The 22,920-nt window shown below is 44.0% G+C and overlaps 1 protein-coding gene across 5 annotated transcripts in view; it reads left to right on the plus strand.

The window, feature by feature from the left end:
• Positions 1-928: 928 nt before the first annotated feature.
• TNRC6C (trinucleotide repeat containing adaptor 6C) overlaps positions 929-22,920 on the plus strand; it is a 57,703-nt gene continuing 35,711 nt past the window's right edge. For 3 of the 5 annotated variants that reach the window (XM_059828076.1, XM_059828074.1, XM_059828077.1), the window contains exons 1-3: positions 929-1,175; positions 19,096-21,687; positions 22,740-22,745. In XM_059828076.1, the coding sequence (XP_059684059.1) occupies positions 19,314-21,687; positions 22,740-22,745 (2,380 nt within the window). In that variant the 5' untranslated portion in view covers positions 929-1,175; positions 19,096-19,313. Of the gene's footprint in view, positions 1,176-19,095; positions 21,699-22,739; positions 22,746-22,920 lie in introns of those variants that run through there. The other 2 variants (XM_059828073.1, XM_059828075.1) reach the window with 2 other exon arrangements.

Raw genomic sequence — 22,920 nt, forward strand, 5'->3', positions numbered from 1 at the left:
GTGCCACTATTATTTAATCATTAATTTTTTCTGCACGTTATTCAAGCATAACAACAATTACTTCTAGCCATCCTTTTGTCTGTCGGGCTTTTATTTACTGTTTTAGGGTAAGTGTTCTTAGACATCTTGTTTTGACAACAAACCAAGATGTCTTAGAAATGCTGGAAGTGAAAACATCTAAGAAGTTTTTTTCCCTTGCTCCGTTGTAGAGTTAATAGGAAATCGGTGTTTTTCTTCTTAGCGTTGTACTTTCCTAAATCATATTTGGTATAAACAGCCAGACACATACGCAGACGTATGCATTTGTGTATATGGGAGCCATTTGAGTTTTGACATGAACTTGCTCGTGCGTATATAGATTTGCTCCATCTCCAGCCTATACGCTCTCTCCTCACGCAGTGGGTGCCAGTTACTTACAGTGAACCGCTTCTCTCTTGTGTGCCGCTGACTTCGGATGCAGGCTGGGAAGCGGGAAGTGTCTGGGATAAGGCTTTGCAGGGTTCAAAGAAGACGTGTAGGCTCTCAGAGTTGGGTGTGACGCCTTTATCAGCTGTAGGCTGGCACCTAAACTTTACAGCTGTACAAAATCAGGTTTTTGAGTCGCAGATTTGAAAATTGTTATATAAAATGTGTCAGGAGGCTACAGACATGGTAACCTAGCCCTGCGTTCTGCTCGTAACACTTTTCTGTTTAGAATGTATTTTATGTATTTTGTAGTCTGTGTTTTGCCAACTGTTGTTTGGGAGACTGGAAAACATTATCCGTTTGCTCAGTTACAGAAAAAAAAAAACCGACCCACAGCTTTTCTGATATTAAAGCACTTTTTGGTTTTGTTTCTTTTTATGTAGTGCCAGAACCTATTAAGACCAGTTTAAGCCAGCCCCAACCTGCCGGTACCGGTACCAGTACTTCCACCAGCACTATTACCAACAGCAGCAATGGCAAGCGTGCGTCTGCTAATGGGCAGCAGCCAGCTGCCTCCCGTTACCTGCCTCGAGAGGTGCCTCCACGCTTCCGCCAGCAAGAACAGAAGCAGCTCCTAAAGCGGGGTCAGCCTCTGCCTACCGGGACTCTCACCGGCACCAGCCCGGCGCAAGGCACTGGGCAAGCAGGGGCGAGTCCTCCTCCGCAGCAAGGAGCAGGTGGACAGCATCACCCCAGTAAGACCCAAACAGGTAGGAATCCAAGCCCGGGGGGATGGCGACTCGTTCTTGGTGTAGCCGTGCCCTCCGCCGGTAGCACGGGCGTTGCAAAAACTTATGGAATGTTAAGAATTGTCTTAACCGACAGGATTTCAAGTGAAGCGTATGCTGTTGCTCTTTCTCGCAGAATATGGTGTGTCGTTTCTAGGATCCAGTTCTAAAAGGTTTTCTTACTTATTTAGATGCTCAGACCTGTGGGGTCTTTTTCCAGGTTTTTTTCCCCGCCTGTTTCTTTAATAGTTAGAATTGATATGACCTTCAGGACATTCAAATATTTCTTCAGTGATCATTCTTACAGCAGCGTTGTTAGTTTGGGTATTGCCAAGTTTTTGACTATTATTCGGACAATTTTAATGTTTTTTTAAAGAGAGTCTTGCATATAATTATATGTAAATAAAAACCAGGAACTTTGCTAATGTTGTGTTGTGACACTTTTATGCCTTTACTTGCTTCTGCTCTCAACTGTTAATTTTCACATTAGGAAAATAATACTTTGGGAAAAGTCGTGGAGTATCTTTGGCCTCTCTACAGCTTTATTCCGTCCTTTTGCAGATCGACACGCTGACCTTCTTTTGCTTATTGGAAATAGCGTATTGAGGAGCGAGTCTCTTAGCTACCATTTTTTCCCTGAAGCTGCTGCTGAGAAAATAAGAAGCAGCTCTCTTGTTATTTGCCCTTCTGTGCTAGAGATAGCGTAACTTTTTACTTTTACAGTGGAGATGAGCTTGGTCAGTAATTGATATAAATCACCTTTTTCATCACTGCTCTGTATGCATGTATCATGTTAGGCAAAGCAGGGAGTGTTCTGAGGTACAGTTATCTATGGCTTAGAAAAAGTTATCTGGACTAAGTCACGGCGGGGGGTTTGATAGCTTGAATATTAGTAATGTCTGTATGATCTCAAGTGTTGCTCATTATCACTCATTAATGCTGTCAGACATCACAAAATTTGGATCTGAACTGTCTGCGGTTTTTTCCCTTTGGGCATTAGTGAAACTTTCACTATTTTCACTGTACTTGCTGCTGCGATACTGAACTCCAGCAGAGGAAATTATTTGGTGTTGTCCTTAGAAGTTTTCGTTAGATAAGAAAAGCATCTCTTTCAAATTATAGCTTTTATGGTTATCGAGATGCATTTGAAAATATTACTGAACTACTCCCCAGAAACACAAATCTGAAAAGGCAAAATAAAACAATTGTTTACTTAAATTGTTTGGGTTTTAGGGAGGGGTAGAGGTTCTGCTTCTGTATTCTCAAGTATTTGGATTTAGTGAGGCGGGAAGTAATGAGTTCCCAACAGTTAGAGCAGCATTCGCATCTTCTTTGCAAATCACAGTTCAGCAGGGGTGGTGGCTGACATTTATGGCTTCTTCTCGATTTGGAGATGTTTGTTAACAGTCAGATTAATGTTCTGTGGTGTGTGTGTATATGTATATATATAAAAATGTGTGTGTGTGTATTTAGATGTTTATTATTTTATTTTCAGAAACCTATTAATTATTTATATGGTAGAGACAGATTGACCAACTCAAGTGGCTGAGGCTGGCTGAGGGTCAGTATTAGACTTCTTCCACGCATCATTATAGATGTCTCTGAAACATCTTTCTTTGATCTTTAAGAAACGTGCTGTAAATCATAAAACAAAGTCCACCGTAAATTGTAACATACTCCGTCAAAGAACTTAGCTTGTAAGAGTATAGTACTAGCTGTCTGACTTTGATCTTGCCAGATGCATTTGTACCTTAAGGTTTTAGACTTCTTGTCCTCATTCCTATTTTAACTTGCTGTATAAAATAAGCACTTGTTCCTGTAGTTTGTCAGCCTGGCAACTATCAGCAGATGTCTTACACTGTAGAATTAGTTTGCTTTTTTACTCTTTTGCTACTTTTCTGTCACTTGGAAAAATTCAGAATACAGTAAAAGCCAGTACAGCCAGTACAGATGGGAGGAAGAGGAGTGCAGCAGCTTTTCCGCTTCATATTATATTATTATTATTATTATTATTATTATTATTATTATTATTATTATTATTATTATTATTCATATTATATTATATATTATATTCCATATTGCACAAAAACAAGTTAACCCGCATCAGATTCTTAGCAAAAGTATTACTTGAAAGCGATTAGTGCACAGAGTCAAAATTGTCAGGTGGTTGTTTACTATGTAAAGTCAAAACAAAAGCCTCCAAAAGCACCAGAAAATCTGTGCATACTTCTCGGAGCAGGGAAGGGAATCTTAGACAAGCTAAATGCTTGGCGACTTTTTTGTCTACTGACAGCAAGATGTTGTGTTTTCAGACGTAAATGCATCTTCCTCATAGAAAGAACTTGCTGAATACTAGAGCTCCTTTATTTCTCTTTCCAGCAGGTGGAGTGTCAGTTCATTTACTAACTACAAACAGTTACAGGAGAAAAAAAAAATCTGTCTAGCTCCGTTTATAACCATGACAGCTGTGTGCCTGGCTGCTTTGTGGGGCCGAGAGAGGAGCACAGCGTATCTCGCTCCTGAGAGACCTCCTTTGTAGCCATGAAATACGTATATTGACAGTCTTATTTAGTCTCTCATACTGGCTTCGTCTTCACCTTGACGAGCGTAAAGAGCAAAGAAGTAAGAAGAGTATCCAGGGAAGGCCAAAACCTTTTCATCTTGGCTGTTAGGATTTAAGTAACTATCAGCCTTAGAAAAAATCTTGGGATTCTATATCCTGAAAACCTCCAGCACTTAAGTTACAAATTTTCCATGAAATTTAATTCAAACTGGGTCATATTTTTGTGAATATGAAAAGAAGGAACTTTAAACACGAGGATTCTGACTGAGCAATACGTTGTCAGAAGGAAACCCTTTGCCTTCCTCCTCTCACCATCAGTAGGAGCTGTATTCCTTTAAATTAAATTCCTTTAAATTAAATTCCTTTGGACTTGATGATCTTGCAGGTCTTTTCCAACCTTAGTGATTCTGTGAAATGTCTGTCTCTGGTTCCCTGGGTATTCCACTTACTAAAGAGTCTTTGCCAGGTAAAAGTTCTCTGGGGAGGTGAAGGAGCGAAATAATCAAAGTTGTCCAGAAGAATGGGTGTAGGTACCTGATCCACACGTAGGCAGGATTTTTGTGTGTCTGAACAGCACCTGCCTTGGAGAAGAGCGATCACTTCATGAACGTTATTAGACGTCTTCAAAGTGTAGGGGCAGACAATAACACGTCAGTGCTTTGGGGCTTTCTCGCTCTCGGGTGAGCTGGTTGCCTAACCAGAGCTTGTTAGACCTGTGCTGGATTCTGCCCGAGCAAGTCTCCGTATGTGGCTGCTTTATACTCGTGATGAGCAATAGGAACTTTCTTTTGATGGATGACTGGTATGAATCAGAGAGCCAGGATCGTCGTAAGCTAGTGTCTTGTGTCCAGAAGATGCTTAATGTAAATTCATGTCTGTAACTTTTCTTTTTATAGGGTCATATTCCTTCATAGTTAACTTGAAATTATGCAAGCACTTTTCCTTCCAGGCCCTATTTATAACTACCTGGATACAAGGAAGGCTGTTAGAGAAGCATTGCCAGCCTCTTCGCTGTAAAATCACACTATTTTATCTCTTTATTCTCTTATCAGCAGCCTCTGTTATCTACTGCCTTGGCCTATCCAAAACACTTATCAGAACTCTAACTGCAGTGTCATGAATTAAAAAGGATGTTCTGCCATTGTAAGGAAAGTGGGAATTAATGACTACTGTATATTCTTTGTCAGGTTTATCATCTGAAAATATCAGTGAAGCGGATGAGAGTAGCGAGTTTTTGTTTCTCTTTTAAGGTAATCTATAAAACATCAACTAGACAAACTGTTAAGAGAGGACATTAAAACATTTCAAATTGCATAGAATATTTTAGAAATCTTATCCCTTGAAAACAGTCACTTATTCATTGTTAACTATTACAAAACTATTTTCTTTAGTACTTTAGAGCATTTTCAGTGGAATAGTTATTTGTCTGGAACTTTTATCTTGAGCTACAAAGCTTTTTCTTGACATGCCCCCTCTGTAATCCTTTTCAGGATTACACTGAAGGAAAGCTGTATCTGTAATTCATGAGCGGTATTCTAACATCTAGTCTAGTTTGTTATTTTTACTTACAGATGGAGCTTTTTATCTCTTCCCTCCCCACTTTGTCAACTGACTCCGATAAATGTGGTGAATAGTTAACTTCCCTCATTAAGGTGCGAGGCATTAATGGAACGGTCCTTTTGCCATGCGATCTAAAAGAATTGAGGTAATTTCTGGAAACTACCATGGGAGATTAAAAATAGCAAGTAATATAGCCGCCTTTGTTTCTTTACAAATTACGAAGTTTGTATAGGAGTCTCCAGGCATTTGATGATTATAAGAACAAAGATCAAAAGAAGTAGTTTTTCGTGAAGATGCCTCTCACTTTTCTGCAATTCAGCAATGTGAAACCAACATCCATCAACTCCAAAGAAATGGAGCGTGTCCTGCAGGAGTCACGATGAAACTTCTGCCTTCTTTTGTATTGGCGAGCAGAGTATTTTGTGGAACGGATCCGTAACATATGTTCCCGAAGTCTAAAAAGAAAGGAAAGCAAGTAATTCATGCAGTAGTCAAAACGAGAAAACACGCAAGCGTTGTGGAAACGGAAGAGTTACGCTTTTAATTTGTTCTGTCTGTTGTTTTCTGGGAAGTGAGAATTTGACAGCAGTTACGGAGATTTATTTTCCTACTGTGGGCTGATGCCAGATTCTGTGCTGAAATTTTCTCTTCTTTTCTATGAAGCTGGAAGTTTTATTTCATGTTTCAAGATTTCTTTAGCTGCAGTTTGCGTATTCGCGCTTGTGGCATGGAATGTGCAGTGTTCAAGTAAGTGGTGTGGGCAGTTGGAAGCTGCTGAATGCCATTGTGTGGCAGGTTAACTCTTCTTATAAATCTGTTTGTATTAACTTCGGTTTTGATAACTTTTTTAAGGGAGCAAGATTAAAAAAACCTGCTTACTGTTAAAGCATGGCTGACAATACTAGTTTCAAGCATCCAATCCTTCAACTGTGGGTTACTTTGGAGTTTCTTCTAATACAGCAATTTTATACGGTTGTAGGGTCAAATTTGGAGAAAAGTTTTAGGGAGAGATAATCTCGTCTAAAACCAGTCAATATAGTTGGAAAACACAGATAAGCTTTGACATACAGTTGTTTCATCAGATCTAGCAAAGTAGTAGTAACCTTCAAGGTAAACACACGTTTGAACAATTGCCCAGTTCAGCTCACTGTACTTTGCGATGACTGTAGCTAAGGCATGTATATGCATACGTAGTTCCGAAGCGTATGAATAAAGTCTCGTTTCCAAAGCTTGAAATAAGATTTAGCTTGATTTCCTGGATGCGTGGCAGACGGGCTGATTTTTGACAAATAAAGCACATGTGAGGACCGCTTCTATGGATGAACTTTATCTCTTTGCGCCCTTGTTCTGTAATTCCACTAGCAGAGTATCTTTGTTGGCAAAACATGACTGTGGTTTTGCTTTTAGTTGGAAAGTTAAGGAACAAAAACTTTTTTTTCCTGGATCGTCCATAAACAGTGTTTTTCATATGTAATAGTCAAAACACTAAGTGCTATAAAGTAGAAATCAAGGTTTAGATTTCTATTTACTCACCTTGTTTGTACACTTTCTATGTATATAATTTAACACTTTCTACAGCAAATACACTTTTTTCAAGTGTACTACATAGCACCTGGAAGACGTTCATTGTTGTATCACGGCTGTTGATCTTGAATGTAGGAACTAGCATGGTGATGTTTCTTTGTAAGAACAAGAATTGGCTATTTCTACTACTTTTGTGGAAGATCACTGTATATAGCAAACATATGATGCTTAATCTGCAATAAAACTCCTAACAGCTTTCAGTTTTTCCATCACTTGACTAGGTGTTAGCCGTAATTTGCAGAGTAGTTCACTGTACAGCTCATCACTATACACAAGGTTTCCACAATGTGGCTATGTAAAAGTTTTCCTACTAGTGGGATCAAATTTGATGTTACGCCATTTTTTAAAAAATATGGGCATTATCAGTGTTTTGTTTTGATTAAATCTTTTGCCAATAGTCTCATGGAATTGGCGTTGTAAAGGGATGGTCAGGTACCACTAGAGGTTGCATGAGTGGTGATTACATTTCTTTCTTCTTGTTTTATTCCTGAGGGCTTTGTTTAGCATTTGGTGTAGTGCTTGTTGTCTGGTACGTGTCCCTGGAAATCGGGCAGCGTTACCAAAGGTCGCAAGTGACAGGTATATGTTTAGACAAAAGGAAGTTAGAAAAAACATCGTACAGGGACAAAAATGTAGCCGTTAACATGGAGTTGGGATCTAACCAGGAGGTACTGTGTGGATATACCCCTGAGCAATGAACACTTTCTGAAATGTGGAAATGGGAAAGTCCATGGGACGTGGGTGTCAGCTAGTAAAGGGTTTTCTCTCCCATGTAAACTTTCAAAAATTCCATATAATGCTTTGAATATAGATAGAGAAGTAGCAACCGCTGTGTAGCACAAATACGGGCATTATGAATGAAAAATTATGGTAAAAACTCATCACTAAACTAATCTTTGGAATTAATTTTTCTGTATTGTGTATGTTATCTGACATCAGGCAGCAGAGCGTGAAAAATAAATCTGCTGCTTCAAATCTATTTGACAGTGATTAAAATTTTTCACCAGGAGAAGGAAAAATAGGAAACTCTAAAAGGATAAATAACTGAAATGCCTTTATAGTTTTGCTGTCCTCACTTTCAAAGAGTGGGGCTGTGCAAAAACATCACTACTCAAAGGCCACTGCTTCTGCTTTGGCATCAGTAGACCTGCATCCTACTTCCAGCTTCCCTGTAGCCGGCTGTGCTCCGTCAGAGCCAGGTACGAGAGCTGCCCGCGTCTCTGGGGGACAGGGGTCAGGAGACGAAGAGTCTGGCACCTTGTTAAAATGTGCAGATGGCAGTTTTCTGACAAAGCAGGTGAAGAGCCGGAGTAGCAGGACCTGTCTCTGACGGTGGAGAAGTAAAAGGTAGAAGGCAACTAACTGAGGTCAAAGTGACCGGCAAATAAGAGTTTGGTCCTTGGGAAGAGCAGAAAGAGAGTAACATCATGTGAAAATTATTGGAAAGCTGAATTTGTACAGCTCAGGAAACAGGTATGATACTACAAGAAACATATAAAAGGAAGAAGTTTGTAGGTGTTAGGAAAAACAAACAAACAAACAAAAAGACAATATTTTCTTAAGTCCATTAGGGAAAGGAAGGCCAAGGGAACCGGCCTGATCTTCAGCAGGGAGAACCATTGATAGATGGCATCAGGAATACTTTAAATGCTTTTCCCTTCATCTGTAAACGAATGGTTGACTTAGAACTAAGGCTGCAGTGAGTTAGAGTACTTAAGGAAATGAATTGTTTCAGATTGTCCAGAAGTGATGAATCTCGTCATAGACTCCCCTGAGGGTGGGTTGGAGCAATCTGGCCCGCCGGCATTCTTTCAGAGCGTGAGCACGAGAAAACAGAAAATCAACCAACCAGTGTTAAAAGGTGAGAAAGGAGAAACTGAGGAATTACAGATCAGTCAGAGTAGTCTGCTAGCATGACACTAGAAAAAATAACCGAAATGGCTATTTCTGTGCATTGGGAACTTTGCAAGAGAGAAGAAGAGGGCCAACGTGGGTTTGTGGAGAGCGGGTGCAGCCAGAGGAGAGTGGTTCCCTGTCAGCAGTGCGGCAGGCACTGCAACGCGGGAGGGGAAATCACGTCCTAGGAGTCAACCTCGTACAGCCTTTCACAGCGCCTCAGAAGACTTCCTCGTGATGGATGTGTGGCAGTGTAAGTAAGTGGGAAGTTTAAGGTGAAAGTATTGCGAGAAGTGTCATAGCTGCTCGGGAGGGTGCAGACAGAGAGCAGCTCTCAGCCCTTACTGGCAAAATGAGAATGTTTTGAGTGAGAGTGCAAATTTGTACTCTTTGATATTTGCATCAGTCTTTTGGCTGTAAACAGCTTTCGTTAAATTTTTGAATGATGCCAAACTGGAGAAGAGTGCAAGGCGACCAGAAGGCAAAATTACAATATGGAATAGTGGTGACAAAATTCTGTAATTGAGTAAGAAATAAAGAAAAGGGGAGAGGTTCTTTATTTTGGCCAGAGCAGCTCTGTACACAGATATGGTTACGTGAGTATCACGCTGCGAAAATGCATCTGGAGTTGCTCACAGGGTAAACCAGATTAACGGTGTCACGCTGTTGAAAAGACGACAGACGTACTGAGGGATATAAACAGTATTGCTTCCCATGAGGCCCTTCAGATAAGGCCTCTGAATATCGAGTCCGGTTTGGGGTACTGTGCCTTCAGAAGGAAGTGAACCAGCTGGAAGAAGAGCAGAGGAATGCAACAGGAATGAGTAGGGATCTTGAAAACAAGCCTTGCAAGGAGTGAAGGAATTGGAGCTGCTGAGTTGAAGGGAGACTGGAATTAGAAATGCAGAAATACCTAAATGACTGCTGCAAGGAAGCAAATGATGTGTTCTATATGCCTGTGATGGATCAGATAAGAAATAATGGGCTTAAATTTCAACAAGGAAGATTAAGGTTAGACATTAGGAAAAACGTGCCGGTATGAAAGCTATCTTAAGAAGTGAGATAGAGCACTTGGGAATGTGCAGTCTCTGTTGCTGGAGGGCTTCCTTGGTGGGTTGGGCAAATGTCACTTACAGCGTATCGGGAACAGTCGCTTAGATCAGGTGAGTGGTCTGCATAACCTCTCAAATCCCCCTTTTTTAGCCTTCAGGTATCCATAAGGATTTCCTATTCATCAGTCACATGCCCTGTCGAGGTTGCTACAAGACGGGGCATGTGGAAGGGAACAGCCGCTCTCTGCCAGCACGAGCTGGAGTAGAAGCTGTGCTTTATTTTGCCCCAGACTTTGGTGTGGGCTCTGACTTCTCCTTGGGGTTCTGCGTTGCCTTCCTATGTACCCTGTCCGGTAAACGCAGTCCCTGTGATTTGGTGCCCTTTATAAGCACCTGCCTCTGTAAATTGAAGCTGATTACAGGAAGTTTATGTTTTATTAATAAGAAAAATAGAAGGAACGTGGGAATGTGTCTTATGTTCTCTTCCAGTTTTGACATACCATTTTAACTAATGGAAATTTCAATCGTGTATAGCTGGTATTAAAGGAATGTAATAAACTGCAACAATATTTTTGCTTTAAAGTTATTGCAAAATTAACTCTCAAGCTTAGTTTCTGGTTGCATTTGCAATAGTTTTCCGAATGGGAACAAAACCAAACGGATTTGATTTTCATTCATGTGTTGTGTTTGAAATGAGGTTAAACCTGTCCAGTATTCCGAGGCTGTTGCAGAGAAACGGAGAATAAATGTCTTCAGGAGGAAACCAACTATTTTCAGGAGTACTTTAGTGGAACAGTTCTTGAGCCAAGAATAGCAGCAGCGATTGTGCTTTGGTAGTGAAGTGGCAGCGCTTTGGAGAATGCAGCCAAACCTTTAAAGAGACATCAGTTGTGTGCGATCGGTGCAGAAGGGTAAAACTGCTCAATGAACACCTGACAAGAATTGAAACAGCAAATTTAAAACGTGCTCCATTTACTGTGTCGTTAATATGTATTTGGGGCAGATAGGAGGAGGAAGAGCAAGGAAGGGAGAAGGGGAAATAATTGTGAAGGAGTGTATTAGACATGCTGGAAGTCTGTGTGTAAATTATCCTTTGAGATTTGTATCTATGCATTGATAAAAGTTCTCTACGCGTGTTCTCAGAATTTGCGATGATAGTTAGGTCCTGAAAACATTCAGCTGCCCCCCCTTCTGTTCACACTCTGTGTGTTTCTGTGTCTGAAAGAGGCAGTGCTCTCCAGCCTGCGGTTGGTAAGATGGTCGGTCCCCGCTGCTGCAGGAGGCAGAAAGCGCCCGGATCCACGCTGCATTGTTTAGGGCAGTTCTCCTCTGCGTTTATAAACAACAGCGCCTTTGATTAATACGCTCTCATGTTTGCCACTTAGATCTTTTTTAGATAGAGGCAGGGAAGTCATTAAGGGCTTGGCAGCGCGCCAATATACATCTGGGACTTGGTCTGCTGCTCGCCCGCCAAGCGGCGGGAGCCGCTGCTGGGGCAGGAGCTGTCACTGGGGCGGGCAGGAGGACGCTGGGCAGGGGCTGGGGCAGGCAGGAGGAGGCAGGGGCTGGAGCTGGGGCAGGTGGGAGGATGCTGGGCAGGAGGCAGGGGCTGAGGCTGGGGCAGGCAGGAGGAGGCAGGGGCTGGAGCTGGGGCAGGTGGGAGGATGCTGGGCAGGGGCTGGGGTAGGCAGGAGGACGCCAGGCAGGGGCTGGGGCTGGGGCAGGCAGGAGGAGGCAGGGGCTGGAGCTGGGGCAGGTGGGAGGATGCTGGGCAGGGGCTGGGGTAGGCAGGAGGAGGCAGGGGCTGGGGTAGGCAGGAGGACGCCAGGCAGGGGCTGGGGCTGGGGCAGGCAGGAGGAGGCAGGAGCTGGGGCTGGGGCAGGCGGGAGGATGCCGGGCAGGGGCTGGGGTAGGCAGGAGGAGGCAGGGGCTGGGGTAGGCAGGAGGACGCCAGGCAGGGGCAGGGGCTGGGGCAGGAGGAGGCAGGGGCTGGGGCAGGAGGAGGCAGGAGCTGGGGCAGGCAAGAGGAGGCAGGAGCTGTGGCTGGGGCAGGCAGGAGGAGGCAGGAGCTGGGGCAGGCAAGAGGAGGCAGGAGCTGTGGCTGGGGCAGGCAGGAGGAAGCAGGGGCTGGGGGAGGCAGGGGCTGTGGCTGGGGCAGGCGGGAGGATGCCAGGCAGGAGCTGGGGTAGGCAGGAGGACGCCAGGCAGGGGCTGGGGCTGTGGCAGGCAGGAGGCAGAGGCTGGGGCTGGGGCAGGCAGGAGGAGGCAGGAGCTGGGGTAGGCAGGGGCTGGGGCTGGGGCAGGCGGGAGGACGCTGGGCAGGAGGCAGGGGCTGGGGTTGGGGCAGGCAGGAGGAGGCAGGGGCAGGCTGGGGCTGGAGGAGGCAGGGGCAGGCTGGGGCAGGCAGGAGGAGGCAGGAGCTGGGGCTGGGGCAGGCGGGAGGATGCCGGGCAGGAGCTGGGGCTGGCAGGCAGAGGCAGGGGCTGGGGTAGGCAGGACGTCAGGCAGGGGCTGGGGCTGTGGTGGGCAGGAGGCAGGGGCTGGGGCAGGAGGAGGCAGGGGCTGGGGCAGGAGGAGGCAGGGGCTGGGGCAGGCAGGAGGAGGCAGGGGCTGGGGTAGGCAGGGGCTGGGGCAGGCGGGAGGAGGCAGGGGCTGGGGTAGGCAGAGGCTGGGGCTGGGGCAGGCGGGAGGATGCCGGGCAGGAGCTGGGGTAGGCAGGAGGAGGCAGGGGCTGGGGTAGGCAGGAGGACACCAGGCAGGGGCTGGGGCTGTGGTGGGCAGGAGGCAGGGGCTGGGACAGGAGGAGGCAGGAGCTGTGGCTGGGGCAGGCAGGAGGAGGCAGGGGCTGGGGTAGGCAGGGGCTGGGGCTGGGGCAGGCGGGAGGACGCTGGGCAGGAGGCAGGGGCTGGGGTTGGGGCAGGCAGGAGGAGGCAGGAGCTGGGGCTTGGGCAGGCGGGAGGATGCCGGGCAGGAGCTGGGGTAGGCAGGAGGAGGCAGGGGCTGGGGTAGGCAGGAGGACGCCAGGCAGGGGCTGGGGCTGGGGCAGGCAGGAGGCAGAGGCTGGGGCTGGGGCAGGCAGGAGGAGGCAGGAGCTGCTGCCCGTGCAGGCAGTCAGCAGTGCCTGCGTCTTCTCTTGGCTGACTTTCAAAAGCGAGAGAAAAGCAGCAAGGGTGCTAATTGTAGCTGGGTCCCGAAGTGAAAATGTTTTGTGACAGTTGGAAGAATTTAAAGAGGAAGGAAGATCGGTTTAGTGTCGGCTGCAATTAGATAATCAAAGCTTAAAAATCCTACTCTGTTGATACCTTCACCGAGCGTTAAGGAGCGGAGCGAGGGGAAGGGGGAGGAGGGCTGTGCGTGGAAAGGGCATTTCCATAGCCAGTGCAACCGAGGCCCGACCGAGCTTGCAGGTTGTCTGGGCGCACGCTTGCACAGAGAGATTTTCTTGGCAGCTCTACAGGATGAGGCTCACACTGTACACAGCCGACATATTGAAGCCGAGAGCCCTGGAGAACGTAGATGCAGGAGTAGAAACAGCTCTGCACACAATGTAGCGTCTCCTAGGATGGTTGGGCGGCTCCTTTCTTCAGGTATTTTATTACCCATCAGCCCTTTTTAGAGCCAAAAAAAGAGAGAAAGTAACCCTAACCCTGAGAAAATAGCATCTGCTTCTGTTAAATCCATTTATTACATAACATTTCAGAGAGAGAGCAGCAGCACAGCGTCCTAAGCTTTTGGCTGCATTTCAGGTTTGATAAAATGGCGTCTTCGCAGTGAGCTGCTTGCTAAAGATATGTTGCTCTGAGCAGAAAAATGCAATTATTTGGTGGTTTCTACTGCTGCTTTTGTTTTGGAGAGGTGGCATTTAGTGGAATCTCTACTAACAATGAAAAATGTTGTTTGTTTTTGCTTGTTTTCTTAATGCATTTGAACGCTTTCAGCATCAGAGGAGAGGAACTACATTTTAACGTCGTAGTGCAGAAAATTAAAACACGGTAACAGGCTTTCCCACTTGTGTACTTAACTACGGTTTAGTTTAAAAATAAATAAAGCTGCTTTATTCAATGCTTCCATCTCTTTTCTGTCTTTCCACGTTACGTAGGCTATTCAAGATTTCAGCTTCCTAACGTCTATGAGACTTGTTGTAAGTTAGCTTCGTAAGTGGCTTCAAATAGATGACAGTTTTCAAATTGTCCTCAGCCTCAGCGAGCGTGTGCATAGCGCCGGGTGTAGCAGGTAACCTGAAATATTAGCACTGCAGTTCCCAGATTTTCTATTTTCTTCTGTTTTGTTCTTCAGAAGAGATACTTGTCTCATCTGTTCTTTTTCTCCTATGAAATTAGCATACATTTGGTCTAGCACTTAAAATGTTTCGGGTAATTCCTATTTAATTCAGATTTAGAAAAAATTACTGTGTAGTCTTTTAAAGATCTGCTCACGTTGAATGGAAAACTGTTTCTTCTGGGGAGAGAAAGTAATTTGCCCTTTTTTCCTGACTTCCTGCTCAGAATCGCTAACCTTTGTGTGACAAGTAAAATCCCGGTAGGACTGTCACTGGCCTTTGGGATTTTTCTCTCTTCTGCATGTCAAAGCAAACAACAACGCCGTCTGTAATCTGTCCTCTGGGCAGGACGGGACGAGCCAATGAATCTGGTTGTTGTTACGCTGACTAACATGGACTGAAAAATAAAACTAGTAAAAAGAGGGGGAGTCGCTATTACATCTGGTTTAAAATTAGATGAGCAAAACTTAGTAATAACGTGGTTCTCATTAGAAGTTTATCCCAGGCTTTGCCATTTCGCACCCTCCCCATACTTCGGTTCCTAAATCAGCTGCATGTTAGATTATGGTTCAGGATGCATAATCTTACTGCGCAGCTTTCGAACTAATTACTGCAGTGGAAGTTACGAAGATACAGTTACTTTTAACTTGGCTGAATAAAAATGAAAAGAAATGTTATTATAAATGACATTTTTGGAGAAGGATTGAAGGTTTTGGGTAAACTGCTTGTGCAGGCAAAGTATTTTGCTTTTCTAAGAAATGCATGCAACAGCTTCTCCCATTTCACTCTGTTCATCCTTAACATTTGTAACCTGTGTAAACATTAAACTGATTTTGCAACTAATTATTCGTATTCATTATCAAACACAGCCAAAAAGGTTTTCTATTTTTAATAAGTACTGCATTGAAGTTGGTAAAGCATGTTGGGTGCAGTATGTAGTAACACCAGCAATCTCCTCCCATCCCATTAAGGATATTATTTAAAAACCAAACAAAACCCTCATGCTTATTGGTAACACTGACCAAAGCCGTGCACATTTCAGGTAGCATGTATGATTGCAATTTGACAGAAGTTATGTTTGGTTTAAATGAAGTTGAGCTGTTATTCTTGGTATTAGGTTAATTTTTCCTTCCTGATTGCTGAAGAAATGTTGTTAATCAAGGGAATCGTATTTTATAAAAGATGCATGATTAAGATTTTCAAACACAAAGTATTAATTTAAAAATCAATTTCATTTTGCAGTGTACCAGCATGAGGATTTACTAACACAAAATACCTGTCGTTCCTGTTCCTGATGCTTTGTTTAAAATCTTTGCTCAGTTCACAGAGGAAGGGCAGAAATGCTTCTGGTGGACTGCAGTGCTTTATTTCTGACCTTTGCATAAATAAAAAGGAACTGATTCTTAAGAATTAAGTTGTTAAATGTGTTTCCCATTTCAGTCTCAATAGCTTTGAAAATAAAATACTGGCAATGTTTATGAAGAGTTGGTTTCCTAGAAAGTTGGAGGAAATTTCTGTGTTAAAAAAAACCAAAACCCAAACAAACAAAAAAATTCTCTAGATTTAATAATATAAAATATTTTGCTTTCATTATTTTTTCCCAAATGTTTAAAGTCCTTATGGATTAAGTAGGTCCGTGCTACTCTTTGGTTATTTGATTTATAGGAATGAACTACTTTTAATCTAGAGAAAATGGAAAAATGTCTTTCAGTTATTTGCTTCTAGAGACGAGAATATAAAAAGTACTCTCTTCAGGATCAGTTCTGTACTCAAACTCTGTTATGTTTGTCCAGCAGCAAAGTCACAGGATTTGCAGCTTTCCATTTATATTGTGATTTTTTTTTTTTGTCATTTTCTTTATCTGTCCAGTTCCTTCCAAGTTTTAGAGCAGCAGCCTTTGGTGTTAGAACCAGTTGTTCCAGTAACTAATTTGGACACTACGAAGTTATTGCACATCTCTGGTTTTGCTCTTTTTTTTGAATCGCTGACTTGTGGAAGGTACCAGCGTGGTCCCGCTGACCCCGCAGCAGGGAAGGCGCAGCACAGGGACGCTGCTGCTCAAGAGAGGGCTTCTTATTTTACGTCACCTAAAAAAATTCCTGTAATCCCTATCAAAGTAACCACTTTTGGGTTAATCAGTGGTGGTTGTTGAGGGTGTAATCTGAATCTCAGTAAAAGGAACTATGCTGATGGTGCATGAAAGGGAGTAATTTTGGAGTTGCAAACCCTTGAAAAGCAAAGGGGTTGGAGCCACACGTGTGCTGCTCCCAAGCCAAACATGCTCGGCGTGGTGCTGTCTGGAGTAGATGTGCTTATCCAAGCTGAGGCCCTTGGCCATTTTCTACTTTCACCATGGTCATCTCTTGGTCCTTATAGATCTTCCCCCCTCATAATTTTTTGTCTTCTTGTTTCTGTTTCTCCGACTGCCTTTCAAAATCTTGGTATCTTATTTAATGAACCATTTTGCTCCCTGTTCTCGGGAATCTTTCTAAGCTGTTTTGTCATCATCCTCTTCCATTCCCACCCCTTCCCTTTACTTTCTGTCTCTTGAGTGCTCTCAAACTTGAGCGTTGCTTTAACCACCGTCTTTGGGGGAGAGGAGAAAGAAATTATGAAACAAGCAGCTCCCTTTCATCTCGTCGGTCTTTGTGAGTATTGAGACGTCTTGCACTGCGCTCTTGATCCTTCTTCGCAAACCTGCCCCGCACAGACGCTCTCGCTTGCCTTGGGCAGCACCGTCGTTCTCCCAGGCGCTTGCACATGTAGCTTAGGTTTCGGCTTTGACAAGACCTTTTTATTGGAACAATTATTTCAAGCTACTTTTAAATCTTTCTGTCAAGTCTGAAATGTAGTGCCAAATCTCACCACCCACAGTGTTGTAAAAAAATCTCGCATAACTCCTCTTATCTGATTCCTTGGTTGCCTCAACTTCTTATCTTCTGGCCTGGACTGCCGCTGCTTTTTCCTTTGTTCATTCCTACTCTGCTAAGGATGCTGCCTGGCTCATTTTTCTGACCCTGTTGACCCTTTTTAAGTCCTTTCAGAGGCTTCCTTTCCCTTCCATGTCTTATCTCGGATTCTGGTCTCTATTTAACACCTGTATAGCAAACCTAGATTATCAGGTAAATTTTCAACCTTCTTCCTTAGCTCCGTAGTGTATCCAGTTGGCTTTATCCAGGAATAGCATGATGCTTTCTGCCTTTCTAGTCATTGCATGTAGGGGAGAGAATCCAGGTAAATCCAAGTGGCTCCTTTCACATTCTCTTTGGGATTTGTCATAAACATGTCAATTATTTAGCTCTTTCTGTGAAACGCTAGGCTTTTCCTGGCATCATGAGAAGGTGAGGTGATGAGCTAAGACTGTTTTCCTTTCTCTAGCATTGGTACTTTTGCTTCAGTTGGTTTAAGTTTTTTTTAAAAAAAAGGAAAAATGCAGTCTGTCCTGGTTTAGCGTGTTCTTTCTTCATCTTGATAAATCTTCATGAGGCAACCAAGTAATCACCCCCCTTTCTTTAAAAGCTGCAGGTGAACTGTGTGAATAATGCGACTTTGTCAAAGACAGTGAGCTTTTTTTATGCTGTGAACAATTTTTTTTGCAGAATTAGAACACCTCTCATTGCAGGCAGTTAGAGGAGCTAATCACACCAAAATATTTGCGATTTAAATTAATGCATATTCGGCATCCACTGTTAACAGCTTATTTGGGAGTTTGTTGCATCCATCTTCCCCACAAAATATTCTTCTTACTCAAATCCTAAAAAATAAAAGTAATGTTTCTGCAGATTTACAGCAAGTAAAAATAATTGACATCCAAAAATTTTAATTTATGTGTATGCAGTTTTCTCCCTTACTTAGACAACCAGTTAAGAGGAAGCGTTCTGCAGATCGTCTCTCGTTACGTATCTGTAGGATCAGACTGAGTTACTTGCTATAAAATCCCCATCAAAAGAAACTAAAAGGAGTAATCTGTACTAGAAATCCTGTAGAGAGCAATCAGGATGGAAGTAAAGGCAAAAACTTGAACTAAGCTTGAGTTCTTAGCATGAGAAGTGTTGTGTCTTCCAGTTTAACTTTGTGCCTTAGCAAGCAATTAGATGCTCGAGAGCTTTTGTTTTATTTTTTGGATTAGCGTCTGCGTTTGGGGATGTGGGCAGTGCTCTGAAAAGACTGTCTTCGGCGTATCTGTACAACAGAGCATTGATTTTCATTGGGTGGGGGGCGGGGGAAATCGGGCTGTATGTGCAAGTGCCAAAAACTGTTTAAACGGCATGTAAATCCTTTGAGAGAAGTGTCTTGACAAAACTGTTATTTAGAAATGCCCAAGTTGACTGCTAAAAATGTAAGTTACGGTAGCGGTGTTTAAATGTATAATTGACGCTGAATAGTAAAGGTGGCTGTCCGTATTTGTTCCTTTACTTACAGGAAGGCTTGAAAACCTAAAAGCAGTATGAATTTAGGGTGTTGAGTGTGACGTGGGTGTGTGTGTAATTCTAATGGCAGGCAGACATTTTACATTTTTTTATTGGATGCTCTTTCTTTGTGTTTCTCTGAAGAATGAGAGTTGAGTCAAAATAAACGGTAAGAGTCTGCTAGATACTCTTCTGTGTTTTTTCCAAACTTGCTCCTTAGATTTTTTTCACATACGTTAGTGTATTTGCTGTCCTTATTTATTGCCTGCTTATTATTTTTACTAGTATACTAAGGGGTCCAAAACACTCCTGTTGCTCTGTTCTAAAACTGAATTGTTCCATTATTTTAATTGAGAGTTTTGCCAGATTAAAAAAAAACCCTAAATATGAGCATCGTGTTTTATTGTAGTGAGGAAAATTGCTGTATTATGTTAGAGAATGTACTCTAAATTTTAGCAGAATGCAGTGTTGTAACTAGCAATGTAAAATAGTAGTTAATAGAGGGCTTTTGCAGTGCTTGAACAGTGGACTCATTTTTAACCTTGTTGGATCCTTTCAGATCTCAGCCACAGTGGATTGGGAGACCATTATGAGAATTCCCACTGGGGACAGCAGCCCGCTTTCAGGAGTGAAGGCAACTGCAGCTGGGATAAAGTGATAATAGACAGGACTGACAAGGAAGCGTGGCCTTCCATTACTGGAGCCGAGACTGAGTCTGCCTCAGAATGTACTACAGACACTGACTCTGCCTCCAACTGTGGCTCAGAGAACAGTAGCATGGCTACAGGGAGTGCCCAAGGCAACTTCACTGGACATACAAAGAAAACTAATGGCAATAATGGCGCCAACGGAGCACTCGTCCAAAGCACTTCTAACCAGAGTGCCCTTGGAGCTGGTGGAGCAAACGGTAACGGCAACTCGGCCAGAGTCTGGGGTGTGGCTGCGGGCTCCAGCTCTGGCCTAGCTCACTGCTCTGCCAGCGGTGGGGATGGCAAGATGGACAACATGATGGGAGATGGTAGAAGTCAGAACTGCTGGGGTGCTTCCAACTCGAATGCTGGCATTAATCTTAACCTTAACCCTAATGCCAATCCAGCTGCCTGGCCTGTACTCGGACATGAAGGAACTGTGGGAGCAGGCAACCCTTCCAGTATTTGCAGTCCAGTCAGTGCCATAGGTCAGAACATGGGCAACCAGAATGGGAACCCAACAGGCACCTTAGGTGCTTGGGGGAACTTGCTGCCGCAAGAGAGCACAGAACCACAAACGTCCACTTCTCAGAATGTGTCTTTCAGCGTACAACCTCAGAACCTTAACACTGATGGACCAAATAACACTAACCCCATGAACTCTTCACCAAACCCTATCAATGCAATGCAGACAAATGGACTGCCGAACTGGGGGATGGCCGTTGGTATGGGGGCCATCATCCCGCCCCACCTGCAAGGCCTTCCTGGTGCTAACGGAACATCGGTTTCTCAAGTCAGCGGGGGCAGTGGTGAAGGAATGGGCAGTTCAGTGTGGGGGATGTCCCCAGGTAATCCTGCCACAGGAAACAGCAATTCTGGGTTCAGTCAGGGGAATGGAGACACTGTGAACTCAGCATTAAGTGCTAAACAAAATGGATCCAGCAGTGCTGTGCAAAAGGAAGGAAATGGAGCGAGCGCGTGGGATTCGGGCCCTCCTTCTGGCCCTGGGGTACTAGCGTGGGGCAGGGGCGGTGGCAACAGCGGTGTTGGGAGTATGCATTCTGGAGCTTGGGGCCACCCCAACCGTAACGCCAGCAACGGTGTGAACGGTGAATGGGGCAAGCCCCCAAACCAGCATTCCAATAGCGACATCAATGGGAAAGGATCAACAGGGTGGGAGAGCTCTAATGTTACCAGTCCGAATCCTGCCGTGCAGCAGGGCAACGAACAAATAAACTCTTGGGCCAAAGCTGCAGCATCTGGCACCACAGCTAGCGAAGGAAGTAACGACAGCGGTGGCAGTCAAAACGAAGGCAGTACTGGGAGGGAGGGGGCTGGAGAGGGCAGGAGGAGAGACAAAGGGATGATAGACCAAGGGCAAGTTCAGTTGCCAAGAAATGACCTTGACCCCAGGGTCCTGTCCAATACAGGGTGGGGACAGACCCCTGTAAAGCAAAACACTGCCTGGGAATTTGAAGAGTCCCCAAGGTCTGAACGAAAGAATGACAATGGAACAGAGGCCTGGGGTTGTGCAGCTACTCAATCTTCAAACTCAGGGGGGAAGAACGATGGGTCCATCATGAACAGTACAAATACCTCTTCAGTATCTGGGTGGGTCAACTCTCCGCCGGCAGCTGTTCCAACAAATACAGGTTGGGGAGACAATACCAACAAAGCACCAAATGGCCCAGGGGGATGGGGAGAGTCAGCAAGCTCTACTACTGTTAATAATGCTGCTGCTGCCAAAAGCGGCCACGCTTGGAGTGGGACCGCAAATCAGGAGGACAAATCGCCTACCTGGGGTGAACCTCAGAAACCCAAATCTCAAAACTGGGGAGATGGACAGAAATCAAATCCAAGCTGGACGTCAGGAGGTGGAGATTGGACAGATTCGTCATCTGTTCCTGGACACTTGGGTGATGGGAAGAAGAATGGATCTGGCTGGGATTCTGACAATAGATCAGGGTCTGGCTGGAATGATTCCACAAGGTCTGGGACCAGTGGTTGGGGAAATGGCACAAACAGCAAGGCTAATACAGGTACAAGTTGGGGGGAATCTTTAAAGCCAGGCCCCCAACAAAATTGGGCTAACAAACCCCAGGACAACAATGTGAGTAACTGGGGAGGAGCTGCTTCTGTAAAACAGACGGGGTCAGGGTGGGTTGGTGGGCCAGTGCCAGCCAAACAAAAAGAGAACTGTGAGGCAACTGGCTGGGAAGAGCCATCTCCACCGTCCATTCGCCGCAAGATGGAAATCGATGACGGTACCTCAGCTTGGGGCGACCCAAATTACAACAACAACAAGACTGTAAACATGTGGGATAGAAATAATCCTATAATTCAGAGCAGTACCACAACCAATACCACCACCACTAGCACCATTATCAACACAAATATGGTTGAACCTCAGCCATCGCACCAGTCAAGTGCCCAGCCGAACCGGTCCCCGCTGCTTGGTCCAGGTATGAAAATAGTTTTATAGGATGCTTTATACCAGTACCGATTACTGAATGCTGTCTGGCCTGATCGGTGTGTAGTAACCCATTAAAGACAGAAATCCTGTATTTTTGTCGTAGAATAAGTGTACTCGTTTACTCTGAAGCAATGTTAACTTCTTGGCTTGAGGACAGAACCCATGGAACCTGACCCACAAACTTCCATAGTCCAAGTGAATGTAAGAAAGGCTTGAAACAACACCTGGTCAAAAACGCGCTAGATCCTTAGGTTGTCGATCCGTATTTATTTCCTCAGGTCTTCCACAGTTACTTAGCACTTTCTTTTAATTCAGCCATTTGAGAGTTTGGGGTCCTTTTGCTAACCTTTTTTCTCTTACTTGTCCTCTGTTACCATTGCTCAGTCTTTGTTCTTGTTTAGACAGTATGCATCTGTTTCTTTTCTGCAAACCATATCTCTTGGCAACAGATGTTTTTTAACGGTTGCATGAATCTAGGCTGTTGCTGTTTCTCTGTCTTCTGTTTGTTGTCTTTCATGAAGAAACGGTTCTGTTCCATACTTCAGGTCTCAAGCACGGCTAGTATCCTGGACTTTTATGTGATTCTCATAAAGCTGGATTGGTTAAAGATGTTAATATTCAGGGTGGCTGGGAAAAGTTATTTTAACTTCAACTGTGTTCCAAAGACAAGCGTTTAGGCATCTAGGGTTTTTTCTAATCAAAGATGAGGCGCTGTGGTAGACAAGCAGCAAGGAATAAAAAATGGGGAAGAAATGAGAAAACTACTTAGGAGGGAGGTATTTAAATAAAAGTTACTGGCAGCCCTGCTCTATATCACGACCACAGACTTCTCAAAATAAATCTGATCTTGCAATGCTCTTTGAAATTCTTCATCTGATTTTTGTCTCCAAGTTTTTGTTTCGTCTTGGTCATGGCTAAATATTGACTTTTTAACTATGTTTTTCTCCAAGTGGGATTTGTTCTACTTCTCTTATTTCCATCATTTTTCTCTTTGATGTTCTCAAATAATTCAAGCTTACTGTAATGTCTGTGTAAAAATAGTCTCATGTTCCCTACTCTGGTCAAATATTTTAACAGTTGAGGGTATCTATTTTAATAAAATAACATGTGCTCCAGAAGGAGAAATCTTTAAATAGGTTTGTACTTGGTCAGTCCAACATATGTGATCTGTAATTCGTTTCCCTTAAACTTATTTCATCCATATTTAAAACTTTACTCATGA

This window comes from Gavia stellata, chromosome 22 (genome assembly GCF_030936135.1).
Source record: "Gavia stellata isolate bGavSte3 chromosome 22, bGavSte3.hap2, whole genome shotgun sequence".
NCBI lineage: Eukaryota > Metazoa > Chordata > Aves > Gaviiformes > Gaviidae > Gavia > Gavia stellata.